This window comes from Bison bison, unplaced genomic scaffold, assembly GCF_000754665.1.
Source record: "Bison bison bison isolate TAMUID 2011002044 unplaced genomic scaffold, Bison_UMD1.0 scf7180017847681, whole genome shotgun sequence".
NCBI classification, from domain to species: Eukaryota; Metazoa; Chordata; class Mammalia; order Artiodactyla; family Bovidae; genus Bison; species Bison bison.
In genome coordinates, this window is record NW_011478254.1 from 19,741 (window position 1) to 33,988 (window position 14,248).

General features: G+C 49.4%; 1 protein-coding gene across 1 annotated transcript in view; it reads left to right on the forward strand.

Moving 5' to 3' along the window:
* Positions 1 to 4,478: 4,478 nt before the first annotated feature.
* The window catches only part of UNC93A (unc-93 homolog A (C. elegans)), a 35,621-nt gene continuing 25,851 nt past the window's right edge, over positions 4,479 to 14,248 (forward strand). The window contains exons 1-2 of the mRNA XM_010843688.1: positions 4,479 to 4,725; positions 12,117 to 12,246. Coding sequence (XP_010841990.1) covers positions 12,160 to 12,246 — 87 coding nt within the window. The 5' untranslated portion in view covers positions 4,479 to 4,725; positions 12,117 to 12,159. The remainder of the gene's footprint in view (positions 4,726 to 12,116; positions 12,247 to 14,248) is intronic.

Consider the following 14,248-nt stretch of genomic DNA (forward strand, 5'->3'; position numbering starts at 1 on the left):
ACTGCTGACCCCACGTGACTTTTGCATAACATCTCAGTGTATAAAAGTAGACCATGGAAAATAAAGAATTGGGATCAGTTTCTCGAAATACTGGTCTCCCCATGTCGCGCTCTCTCTCTCACTCTGGCTGAGTCTCCATCTGGAGCGTGGAGCCCACCATGCTTACTAATTATGCCTGGGCTTCTAAGATCTGACTGGGGCGGCCTCAGTGTCTCCTCTCCTTCGGGAGAACGGAAGGACGCCTGTGGCCTACGTAAGTGGTGCAAACTTCTTGTCTTGAAGTTTTATTGGTCTCCCGCATAAACCAAGCTACTCAGCCTCTTTTCTCCACTGAATTTTCCTACTGAGCTATCCTTATTCTATTACTCTTTATATCTTTAATTAATATCTAATTGAAGCTATTGTATCCTGACCCTTGCCGACGCCGTCCTCTCTTTGAATACCCTGGATCAGCCGGGGCTGGACCCCGGCACACGGTGTCTGCCTTCCGGGGGGACTTGAACTCAACTCCTCAGCCGGGACTCGAACCCACAATCTTCTAACTGAAGTCATACGCCTTGTTTCAGGACTTGACGCTCAGGTTCTTTATGTCTCAGCCCAGAAGGAATTCAGCGAGAGGCAAAGTAATATGTGAGAAGTAGGTGTGTTAATATAGGACACTGGGAGGGGTACAAGCAGGCAGGTAAGGGGGCTCTGTCCAGAGAAATAAGTGGGCTACGCTTTTATAATGACAGGGAGAACGAGAGAGAAGGGAAAGGCCATCTTCTCCCTCTTCCTTTGTGAAGATGGTGCAAGATGATGGGGCCTGAGAGGATGCTCTCATCGCAGGCCTTGGCTGAGCCCCGGGACGGGCTGCCATTGAGGGTCCTTGGCTCCCAGCTGGGAAGAATTCAAGAGCGGGCCGCAGTAAAGGGGAAGCAGGTCACCGAGGGAGGGGCTCAGGCCATAGACAGAATGTGTTCCCTCTGACAAGGTGGGAGCGCCCGAGGTGTGGGGTGGTTCGATTCTACGAGCTGGGCAATTTCATAGGCTAATGACTGGGGGCTCTGCCCTCTGTTTTGGGGAAGGGGCCCCACTGCCCACTTTCTGATCTTTCATGATCAGCCCGGGAACTGGGATGCTGCCCGTGGGTGTGTCGTTAGCTGATGTGTCAGAGAGAACGTGTAGTGAGGCTCAAGGACCGCGGGAAGCTGAGTCTTCCGCCATCGCGGGCCCAGTCGGTCCCACCCGCTCACGCGGTGTCCTCAATGGCCGTGTCGGTCCTCTGAGGTCCCCTCTCCCTGCTGCCTCCGTCCAGCATGGGGGTGGCCTCTCCAGTGCTGCAGGCCAGGGCCTCTGCAGTTCCCCTGGAAGGTTCTGGCTGTGCAGTCAGGTGGCCCAGATGGACCCGGTGGAAATGGATGCTAAGAATCCAGAGGGCAGAGGAGAGCCGGAATCTCGCGAGGGCTGGGCGCTGCTCCCATCGCGAGTGCTGTGAGGGCGAAAGCATTTGGGCTGTTTCTCGTCTTTTTCTGCCCCGTGTCAGCAGAGGCCCCGAGGAGGGTCTCTGCTCTCTAAGTGACGGCTTGGCAGAGGCGGGGCTGGACCCAGGAGAGGCCCCTGCCAGCTCCAGAGTCATCGTCCCCGTGGCCCAGACCATCTCAACGTGGGGCCAGCAGGAGGGCCTGCTGCTCTAAAGGTTTAGCTGCTTTGGAAGACGTGCTCTGAGAAGATGAAACCGTTTCCCTCAGACTGGGGCTTGAACCCGGCCAAACCCCACGGTCTTCCAACCGAGAGCACACGCCTGGTTTCAGGACTTGATGAAACTCAGGTTCCTGATGTCTCATCTCAGAAAGAATTCCGTGGGAGACAGTGAGGCAAGAAGTGGGTTTATTCAGAGAGAAGCACACCGCCCAGCCCAGAGAGTGGGCTGCCACAGAGGGCGAACGCAGCCTCGACACGAGGTGTGGTAGCTTGTATGGGCTGCGTAACTTCGTAGGCTGATGGGTGGGAGGATTACTCCAATTATTTGGGGGAAGGGGTGGAAATTTCTAGGCATTGGGCCACTGCTCACGTTTTGGTTTTGATGGCCCACCTTGCAACCGTCATGGCACTTCTGAGTCATCTTGCTTGCTGAGGTGCTGAGAGAACCCCATGAACAGTAAGAAAAGTCAAAAAGATATGACACTGGAAGACGAGCCCCCCAGGTCAGCAGGCATCCAGTATGCTGCTGGGGAAGAGCTGAGGCCAATTACTGATAACCCCAGAAAGAAGGAAGCGGCTGGGCCAACGGGGAAAAACACTGCACTGTGGATGTGTCTGGTGGTGAAAGTAAAGCCCGATGGTGTAAAGAACAATGTTGCATGGGAACCGGGAACACTAGGAACCAGACATGGCTCAAGCAGGAGATGGCGAGACTGGACATTGACATCTTGGGAATCAGTGAGCTGAAATGGACGGGAATGGGTGAATTTAACTCAGACGACCATTGTATCTACCACTGTGGGCAAGAATCCCTTAGAGGAAATGGAATAGCCCTCATAGTCAACAGAAGAGCCTGAAATGCAGTCCTTGGGCGCAACCTCAAAATGCCAGAACGATCTCCGTTCCTTTCCAAGGCAAACCACTCGGTATCACAGCAATCCAAGTCTATGCCCCGACCAGTAATGCCAAAGAAGCTGAAGTTGAATGGTTCTATGGTGACCTACAAGACCTTCTAGAACTAACACCAAAAAAAAAAAAAAGTCCTTTTCATTGTAGGGGACTGGAATGCAAAAGAAGGACGTCAAGAGATTCCTGGAGTGACAGGCGAGAGTGGCCTTGGAGCACAGTGAGCGTAATATTGCTGACTCTGCCGCCTTGGACCCATTTGAGTCTAATCAGTTTCTGTTGAGTCCCCGGGCCCTGTCATTATTTCAAAGGTTGTACCCCACCCCCTTCCCTCCTGTTTCAAAAACACTTTCTCAAGTTAGAGTTGTGCTAACATAAATTGCTTTTCTTTTTTCTTAAAAAAAAAGCACTAAGTACATTTATTTCCAAAGTGTAAGAATTTAACTTAGGCAATAATTCGTTTCAGGCCCTACATATACATTTTTAATTCTTTATGTAGATTAAAGTGTAATTAACAAGTAGGACAAATGCAAATTTATTTGGTGCTGTTTTTATTAACAAAGATGTCAGATTTAAATGTCAAAAAAGTTGATATAAATTTCCTTACATAAACAAATCCTTTAAAAGAGCAAATCATTGATTAGACTTCCCTTGAATTCAGAGCAATGTTTAGCTTCTTAGCAGAAAGTCTGCTCATTTAAAATGTGATTCTTGGACTTCCTGGGTGACGCAATGGATAAGAATCCATCTGCCAACGCAGGGAACACAGGTTGCATCCCTGATCCGGGAGTATCCCTCACGCCTCGGAGCAACTAGGCCCGAGAGCCACAGCTCCTGAGGGTGATGCTGCAGCTGTGAGGCCCGAGCGCTCTAGAGCCCGTGTTCCCGTCAAGAGAAGCCACTGAGCGAGACGCTCAGACGCGGCTAAATGATAGCCCCCGCTCTCCACAGCTAGAGAATGCAGCAACAAAGACCAAGCACAGCCAGAAGTAAATACATAAAATTAAAATGTGGCTCTTTAGCTCTCAAGCCCTAGTTGCTTTTGGTGAACTTGGGCAGCAGAAGGTTTCCCAGGTGGCTCAGTGGTAAAGAACCTGCCTGCCAAGCAAGAGACGCGGAGACTGGGGTTCGATCCCCTGGAGTAGACAATGGCAACCCACTCCAGTATTCTTGCCTGGAGAATCCCATGGGCAGAGGGCCCTGGGGAGCTGCAGTGCCTGGGGTCGCACAGAGTTGGACGGGACAGAGCGCGCCCACACTGGCAGCCAAACAGTGACACCTAGTGACTGGTGGAATCACACCAGCATCGGCCATCACCCAGTTCTCTAAAACATTCCATCACTTTTATATCTAGCAAGTGATCACGAACATTTAAGCAGGTCTGCAAAATCATCCTTTTTCTGCACGGTGGCAATGCTCAGTCATGTCTGACTCTGTGTGACCCCATGGACTGTAGCCCACCAGGCTTCTCTGCCCATGGGATTCTCCAGGCCAGAATTCTGGAGCCGGTTGCCATGCCCTCCTCCAGGAGATCGTCCCAACCCAGGGATCGAACCTGCATCTCCTGCATTGCTGGCAGATGCTTCACACCTGAGCCACTGGGGAAGCTAATCAAAGGGTCTGGTATTGATGTTAACACTGGGAGTGAAACGATGGCTGATATCTTCTGAATCACTTACACCGCATCTCTTTAGCCACTTGACGTTTGCCCCGTCCTAGGGTTCAGGTTCACGATTCTGCCAACACATCACTGTTGCTGCTGAAAGGTCGAGACAGCTTTCCTTTCGGTTCCGGAAATTCCCCTGCCCTGCCCGTCGCCACCACACGTCTGCAAGTAGGCATGAGTTGGTAGGGACACACCTCTGAGCCCGGGCCCCTCTGATCGTGGGGAAAGTGTCACATGACTGCCTTCCTCACAGTAACAGTTTGGAAGCCCTCCTGGCGGACGTCTCTTCTAAGAAGTATTTTGGGAGAGTGATGTCACCACAATGGTGACACAGGTCCTTCCTGACTTCGCTCCCTTCACAAGCAGGGCAACTGACCACCTTGGAGAGCGGGACAACACTGAGCAAGCCCTGGAAGTCTGGGCAGAGGCTACAGCGCCCTGACCCCAGGGACCGGGAGACCGTGCGCCGGGTAAGAAAGTGGCCACAGGCTCGCGCGCTGCCCCTCCCCCCGCTGGCACCACGTGGAGGGGCCCCTTCGAGCCTCCAGACCCCCGAGTGGGACAAGACCTGGGGTGGGGGCAGCCTCCCCCCACCCACCCCCAGCACTGTGCGCCGCTTTGCTGGATGTGGTTTCGCCTGATTTAGATCCTCAGACTGGAGTTTTGCTGACCTAAGAGCTGTTTGCCCAGGTCCAGGCAGGAGCTGAGTCACGGCCCCGCCCGCTAACAGGCAGCCGGCCAGCCCTGTCTGACCAGGAGGCTGGCAAGACTCCTGCAAGCTGTGCGCCCAGCTGCACTCAAGCTGGGAGGCAGGCAGGCAGAGCAGGTGGCCCCCAGAGCAAAGCTGGGGACCAGTGTGGCCTGCCCCCTGCTGCCCACAGGCAGGGGACAAACTCAGGGCCAAGGTTGACGGCAGCTCCTTGCATCTCCAGGCTGGAGAGCCGACTAAGAAACTGAGGGTGGCCAGGAGCAGCCCCTCCCCTCCCGCCCAGGCAAGGGAGCTGGGCATACCCCCACCCACGTGCAGGGTGCCTCCCAGCCCCATCTGACTGGAGGACCAGCAAGGGCTCCTGGAAGTTGTGTGGCCCAGCAGGCCTTGACTGAGAGGTGGGTGGGGCTGATGGTTTGCCAGTGACTGATCAGGAAGCTCGGGGTGCACGTCGGCTTCAGTTAAGAAAGCCCAGCCCTTTCCTGGCCTTAGAGCTGCTTTTCCAGCTGAGCCAGGGCAGGGACCCAGAGGCCTGCTCATCACTGAATACAGGCTTCAGCCTGAGCGACCAGAGACCCACCCAGAGCACCCGGGAGCCACAAAGCCCATTCAACAGCCCCACGTGCAGGGGTCTTGGACATAGAGCACAGCCTGTAGCTTCACCTGTCGGCAGACCAGAGAGCTCAGTGCATGCTCAGACCTGACTTGGGTCCCCAGGCTCACAGCAAGCATCATACTCAACGGTGAAAGGTTGAGAACTTCTCTAAGATTAGGAATAAGGCAAGCCTACTCTTCCCACTCCTATTCAACATAGTGTTAGGAGCCCTAGCAGATCAATCAGGCAAGAAAAAGAAGCAAAGTGCATCAGAATTGTAAAGGGGAAAGAAAAACTGTCCTTATTTATATTTGATTTTATGTAAAGAAAATTCTAATGACTCAACCAAAAAAATTTAAGATTTCAGTAAAATTGCAGGATACAAACAAATAACATATAAAAATCAGCAGTGTTTCTATACACTGACAACAAATTTTCTGAAAGAGAAATAAAGAAATTGATCTCAAAATAGCATCAAAAACAAAATCATTGGAAACAAACTTTACTAAGAAAGCAAAGGATCTCTACTCTGAAATCTACATCAACGAGAGAAATTAAAGACACTAATAAATGGAAAGGTATTCTGTGTTCATGGATTAGAAGAATTAATTTTGTTAAAATAGCAATATTATCAAAATCTACCTATAGATTCAACACAATCCCTATCAAGATTCCAATGACTTTTTTTTTTTTACAGAAGTAGAAAAAACACCTCTAAAATTTATGTGAAACCACAAAAGGCCTTAAGAGCCTAAGAAATCCTGAGAAAGAAGAACAAAGCAAGGGGAATCACACGTCCTGATTTCAAGCTATACTACAAAGCTATAGTCATCAAAATAGTGTGGAGCCAACATAATAACAGACAATTAGACCAACAGGACAGACAGCCCAGAAATAAACCAAATTATATATGGTCAATATTTGACAAGGAAACCAAGAATACTCAATAGATGGTGCTGGAATCATTAGATATTCCCAGGTAAAAGAATGAAATAGGATCTATGTTTTACACCATTTCCCAAAATTAACTCAAGGTAGATTAAAAACTAATGGAAGTTCTGAAACTACAGAACTCCTAGAAGAAAACATGGGAAAATTCTCCCAGATGTGGATTTTGGCAATGATTTTTTGGATATGCCAAGGAAGGCACAAGCAACAAAATAAAAAGCAACTGGGAGGACATTAATCTAATAAGCTTCTGCACAGCAAAAGAAATCATCAACGAAAAAAAAAAAAAAAGAAATCATCAACAAAGTGAAATGCCGACCTACGTGATGGGAAAAGTATATTTGCAAACCATATATCTGATAAAAGGCTAATATTCAAAATATATAAAGAACCCATATAAATTCAACAGTAGAAAATAAAATAACTCAATTAAAAAATGGGCAAAGGAACTGAGCACTCCTCCAGAGAAGATGCACGAAAAGTGTTCATCATCACTAGTGTTACGGAAATTCAAAACCACTGAAAGCTTGTTGCTGAACCACAAACGACACCGGGATTCTTGCCCTCTGGAGGAGAATTCAATCCGGGGCCAGAGACGAGGCTTGATCGCTCAGAGCTTTTGTGTAATAGAGTTTTATTAAAGTATAAAAGAGATGGAGAAAGCTTCTGACACAGACATCAGAAGGGGGATGGAGAGTGCCCCCTAGCTAGTGTTAGCAACGGAGTTATATATCTTTTAACTAGATATTACAATGAATCAAAAGAATGTCTGGAGGTTGTAAAGATCTTACTAGACCTACTCCTATAATTTACATTTTAAGATAACAGGTTTAGCCAGAAGGTTTTTTCCAGAAACTGTCCTCAAGCAGGATACATTATTGTTATATAATTCTAAGGAATGTAGAGGGGGAAAAAAACGTTTTCCTTTCTTCCTCCTTGAGAATTCCAGACCCCTCTCTCCTTGGGGACCCCTGGACTTCTTATCCACCTGCCTAGGAATTGACTCTCTCCCCACAAAGCGATATCAGCTCACACCTGTTAGAACCACCATCACCATCAAGACAGGAGGTGGCAAACACTGGCAAGAACATGAGGAAGAGGGAAGCTTTGTGCACTGCGGGTTTTGAACTGGTGCAGCCACCATGGAACGCAGAGCAGGTTCTCAGAAAATCATGAGCAGAGCTGCCCTTTGGTCCAGAGATTCCACTCCTGGGTATTTACACGAAAAAAACGAAAACACTGACTTAGAAAGATGCCTGCACCCTCAGGTGCCCAGCAGCGTGACTTACCAGAGCCAGGAAGTCAGGTACGTTTTTACCAACAGACAGATGAGTGAAGTTGTGGTATATATAATATGCATGTACATATATATACCTGGAGAAGGCAATGGCAACCCACTCCAGTATTCCTGCCTGGAGAATTCCACGGCCAGAGGAGCCTGGTGGGCTACAGTCCATGGGATCGCAAAGAGTCGGACACGACTGAGTGACTAGCACAAACACAGTATACATTTATATAATATATATATATACATACAATCAATATAATGTCATACGCAACGTGAAAAGCAAAGAGGTCCTACGACTTGTGACAGCGTGGACAGACCTTGCCCTCAATTATGCTAAGTGAACTCACGGAGAGAGGAAATACTGTATGAACTCACTTACATTGGGCTAAGTGAAGTCACGGAGAGAGGAAATACTGTATGAACTCACTTACATTGGGCTAAGTGAAGTCACGGAGAGAGGAAATACTGTATGAACTCACTTACACTGGGCTAAGTGAAGTCACGGAGAGAGGGAATACTGTATGAACTCACTCACATTGGGAATCTTTTTAGAAAAATTTAAAAACAAACTCATGAAAAAGAGGTCAGACTTATGATTACCCGAGGCAGAAGGTGGAGGGGGAAGGACTGGAGAAAGGTGGTCTAAAAGTTCAAGCTTCCATCTACAAGATAAGTGAGTACTGTGATGTAACGTACGTGATGACTCTAGTTTTCACTGCTACTTGATACAAAGGAGTGTTATTAAGAGAATGAATCTTTGGGATCTCATTATGAGGAAACCTTTAATTTTTTTCGTTTCTCTTTTCTTCTTATTGTATCCATATGAGAAGACGGGTGTTAGATGAACCTATTGTGACCATAATTTCACAATAGATGTAAATCAGACTGCACACCATCAGCTTACACAGTGATGTGTGTCAATTATTTATCAATAAAACTGGAGGGGAAAAAAGAAACATTTTTGTCTTGCTAGAGAGCAAGGTTGATTGCAAACCATGTGTTTCATTTTAAAAATCCCTCTTAAGACAAAGGGGAAACACCAAGAGGGAGACTGAAAAAAAAAACCTGATAAAGCAATGATTTCAGTGATTGATTCCTGATTAGAAGAGGACAGTTAGGGGGCGGGGTGGAAGAGACCAGAAGCAGACCCCCGACGTGCCTCTGCACAGACTCACAGCTCCTCGGGAGACCCTGGTTGAGGGTGAAACGGCTGGATCGGCAGCTACTTGGAGGTGCGCATGGAGCCAGTTAGAAAGTCCAGAAGGTCATTCTGGTAACTTTGAACAGCGAGTAGCAGAAGAAAACCCTAGGAAGGTCTTCTGATATCAAAAGATAAGTCTTTCATGGCTAAAGACAGATCGGAATAGAAGTAAGCTAGAGTTGCTGACGAATAAAAAGGATGTCAGATAATCGATAATAAGATTGGTGTGAAAAGTCCATGTTTTGCTAGGTATGACATTTTAAAAGACTTACTGGAGTGGAGTTGCTCACATCAGCTTCCACCACCCAGTGCAGTGAAGCAGCTGTGCTGTGTTCAGTTGCCCAGTCGCGTCTGACCCTCGGCAACCTCATGGACTGCAGCGCGCCAGGCTTCCCTGTCCTTCACTTTGTTCCAAAGTTTGGGTAAACTCACGTTAACTGAGTCGGTGATGCCATCCAACCATCTCATCCTCTGCCGCCTGCTTCTCCTCTTGTCTTCCATCTTTCCCAGCATCCCAGGGTCTTTTCAAATGAGTCAGTTCTTCTCCTCAGGTGGCCAATGTATTGGAGCTTCAGCTTTAGCGTCAGTCTTTCCAATCAATATTCAGGACTGATCTCCTTTAGGACTGACTGGTTTGATCTCCTTGCAGACCAAGGGACTCTCAAGAGTCCTTGCCAGTACCACAATTCAAAAGCATCGATTCTTTGGTGTTCAGGCTTTTTTATGGTCCAAATCTCACATCCATGCATGACTACTGGAAAATTGACTATTAACATATAGCCCCTCTTTTGGGAATTTCCTTCTGATTTAGGTTACTGCAGAGCACTGTGTAGGAGAAGGCCATGGCACCCCACTCCAGTACTCTTGCCTGGAAAATCCCATGGATGGAGGACCTTGTGGGCTGCAGTCCATGGGGTCACTAGGAGTCAGACACAACTGAGCGACTTCACTTTCACTTTTCACTTTCATACATTGGAGAAGGAAATGGCAACCCACTCCAGTGTTCTTGCCTGAAGGATCCCAAGGACGGGGGAGCCTGGTGGGCTGCCGTCTGTGGGGTCACACAGAGTCGGACACGACTGAAGCGACTTAGCAGCAGGGCACTGTGTATGTTCCCTGAGCCATACAGTAGGTTCTCATCAGTTATCTATTTCATACGTAATGTCACTAGCTTATAGGTGCGACATTTCTTGGAATATTGTCCCCGCCGATATCTTCAGTGAAAGTTGACATGTCATCTTAGCCAGTTAACATTCACTGGTGATCTGTGTCAAGGCTGCTCCAAGGGCTTTCCCAGTGATTAGCTTCTTGAACTTCTGCAACCCTCCTTTTTCAAGAGGAAACTGAGATTTGAGGAGTCAGTGATCCGTCTGAGATGGTCCGGCTGAGAAGTTACAGGATCAGGGTCAGACCCTCAGACCTCGCTCGTCTCTGTCGCCACCATCGCTTTTCGTAGACCTTGCTGCTCTCACGTCTTTGTGGGTGTGATAGTTCATGCTCAGTCAGTCCCCAGAACTGTCATTTTCTGCAAAATGTTATTTCCATAGGAATAAGTTAAGCTGCAAGGAGAAGAACTTCATCATGCTGTTCATGTGGTATGACTTGCTTCCCTGAACTGGGTCACCACCCCGGGTAACACTTACCTTCACTGTAAGGTTTGCCTTATTAATCCAAACTAGATTAAAATAACTGTCTGCACAGAGCTTTCAAAACAGTCTTCAAACTCCAAGTTTTACTAATAATTGAATAGAATGACACACAATCAGAAAGCAAGCGATTTTGCTTGCTTATTGGCTGTGAGATATGAGATAAGCTCTTTAAACTCTAGACTGACCCCGTTCTATATGATCACACTGGCCACATGTGGCCATTTAAATTTCTATTTTAATCAATTAAAATGAAATGCAACTATGGATTCACTTCCTCAGTTGCAATAACCATGTGACTTTCAAGCACATAAAACATGGCTAGTGCCACTGAGGGGAGAAGGCAATGGCACCCCACTCCAGTACTCTTGCCTGGAAAATCCCATGGACGGAGGAGCCTGGTGGGCTGCAGTCCATGAGGTTGCTAAGAGTCGGACACGACTGAGCGACTTCACTTTCACTTTTCACTTTCATGCATTGGAGAAGGAAATGGCAACCCACTCCAGTGTTCTTGCCTGGAGAATCCCAGGGAGGGGGAGTCTGGTGGGCTGCTGACTATGGGTCTCACAGAGTCGGACACGACTGAAGCGATGTAGCAGTGTCACTAAGGAAGTGTACTCACAGCTGCATTTAACTTTTTTTTTTTTTTCACCTGACCATGTTTCTCAGCAGTGGGCTCTCAAGGCCTCCCTCATTTCTAAGGCAGGTCACCCGCCCCTTCACTGTGTGCCCGCCTGTTGCAGTGATTCCCGAGACCCTGCCTCATTTCCACACAGGAAAATGAGGGAAGTCTGCATTTAATCTTAATTGATTAAAATAGAAATTTAAATGGCTGCTACATTGGATGGTGCAGAAAGTTCTCTAAGACAGCACTGGTCTAAATCTGAAATTCAAACCCCTCAAAGTCTTCTGATGCTGTTCCCTGTCTGGTAATGGGTCTAAGATCTGATGATAATTATCACTGTACCGTAAGTAAGATAGCGTATAAAAGGCTTTGCAAGCTATAAAGTGTTATATAAATTCTGTTACCTTATTGCAGTGCTATAAAGTCATTTAGTCTTTGACATACTAATACTTTGGCCCTTGGGTCTTACAATCATGTCAGCTCTTTTTCAGAAGTTGAATTATGGATCTTGAAGCTGACATGTATACTTTGTTCTTTAAGATATTCACATATATCTAATTATGTAATGTAGGCAATTATATCATGTGATATGAAAATCATCACTTTCCCACATGGACATATCTACTGGAAATTAACAGAAAAAAGTTCTGGTGCACACAAGCTGATGAGAGTCCTAAGTGTTGCCTGGTTAACAATACCAGTGCTGGGGTGCCTCGTGGAGTCGGCGGTTATCGAGCTCATCAGCTCTCAGCAGCCTGGGTGACTATCGCACGCCTCACTCGGACTCCAGGACAGAACGTGACTTCTGGGTACCGGCTGCTCTCCCTGAGCCGGGCTGGTGTCTTTCAGGGAACTGCAGAGCTGCTCGGGCGTGACGCTTTCGGCCGGCGCCATGGAAGGGAACCTGAAGAACGTGCTCGTGCTGTCCTTTGGGTTTCTGCTGCTCTTCACTGCCTACGGAGGGCTGCAGAGCCTGCAGGTAGGTGTGCGACGGCCGCCTGACCTCCCCTTCGGGACAGCGAGGAACGTGGGGTGTCTGTCCAGGTCACCCCCCCCAGTCCTCTACACAGACGGTGGCTCTACACGCAGCCTCCGCTCCCAGTTCAGCGGGATTGCACAACTGCTGGTGTCTGACCCTTGGACGAGGAGAGCTGGACTTGGGTGAGGGCTTTGATAAGGTCTGCCTTGCCTTTTGTGGGTGAGAGGAGACAAGACTAATCACTGTGAGTCTGTGGTCAGGGCAGTAATGCGAACTCATCGGAGGTCCACACGGATTCCTGCTTGATCTGCCCCAGGGTAGTTCCACTTTAAGTCTGACTTTTCACTGTGAATGAAGCCTCAAGGAACCGCCAGGGCTGGGCAGGAAGGGGCCGGTCATCATGCCCCTGGCGCCGCCTCCAGCAGCTCTGTGCCTTGGGTGCTGCCCCCAGTGAAGCGTTTGTAAGGTTTCTGATGACACGTAGCGTGGTCTCGCAAGGTCTGTCGGTCATGGACAAGGAGTAGGCAGCTCTGAGCGTGCGGTATTGAACCAGAATAGCACACGGAAGGGGCTCCGAATCGGAGGGTCAAGACAGGAGTAGAGATTCAAACCTGTTCTCATTGTTAAGGCGCAAACTCTGGACTTGTGGTTGATGAGGAAGCTCAAATTCAGCCCTGAACCCCAAGTTCCTATTTCCTCTTCTGGTCTCTATTCTGCTTAAGCTCGCAGAGAGTGAAATTTCAGCCCGGGTGATGCCCAGAGTCAAGTTGAAGGGGAGGCACAGTCCCTTTCTTGCCAGGATCATCTGTGACTTTGCAGACATTGCTCAGAGCTCTGGGATGTTGTAAAGTGCTAGCATGTATGAACTGCCTGCATTTTTGTGCTGCACTGAGCCCGTGTCGGTTGTGGTGAGTGGCATCTGGAAGGAGAGTTTAGCGAGAGTGTAGACCCATAGGTGCCACCATCTGCACAGGAGGAAGTCGCCCAGGCCACTCTCCTTGGGCGCTGGCATGGGCTGATGGGGTCAGAATTCTCAGGGAGCAGCTGTGGTCCCAGTGACAGCCGATTGGCCCCTGGACTTAGCAGCCGGGCGGAGAGGGGGACATGCCTCAGGGTGTGCCAGGACTCCTAGCTTGCGGGCTGGGACCGCGAGACTAGAGAATACATGCGATCTGAGGGCCTCCCCAGGAGCCTGTCAGAAAGGCCTCTGTGTGGGGAGAGCGCGCAGTTGAGGGGTGGCCACGCTGGCCTCCCCATCTTCCCCAGGGTGCCCGCTGGGGGCCCGCTGTCACTGGTGTGGCCTCCTCCTCCTCAGAAGACCAGAGATGTTGGAGAAGCAGACCTCCGACGTGTCATGGGAGGAGCCCACCTACCCCCAACCCCGCTCTGTCCCTGCTAATCGGGCCGTATCTCCTCACCCACTGATCCAGAGCATGTCGAGTCTGAACACTTGCAGCCGGGCCTGGCTTAAGAAACAGCATGTAAGGACAGCACGGATGTGGCCTTCGGGGTGGCTGACTCCCACGTTGGAGGGGTCTGCCTGCCTCCATCACTTCCTTCTGCTTTCATCTGCTTGGCGTCATTCTCGGGCCCCAGAGAGGTACCAGAGGCGGCCGTGAGCATGCTGGAGTCCCAGCCCTGGTCTGGATGTGGTCGTGCGCTTGCCGGGGTTCCCGACACAGGTCTGCACTGCCTCCCACACGAGCAGTCAGTCTCCTGTTTATCGTTCAGGTTGCAGTGTGAATGTCACCTTTCTCGTCCTCCTTCCCCGTGCCCGGGGCCCGCGTCTGGGAGAGGCAGCCCTGTGTCTGCACCCGGGGTCCTGCGGTCCACCCTGCACTGTGTGTGAATTCCATGAGGCCGGGCCCCCCACCACTGTGCCACTGGGTCCCTGCCTCAGAGAGCGCTCAGCACGCCTGATGGCCATTTGAGGAGTGAAGTCGTTGATATGTGCTCATCTGCTTAAGCCCCCTCTGGGGTGCTCCACGGGCTTACAGATCCA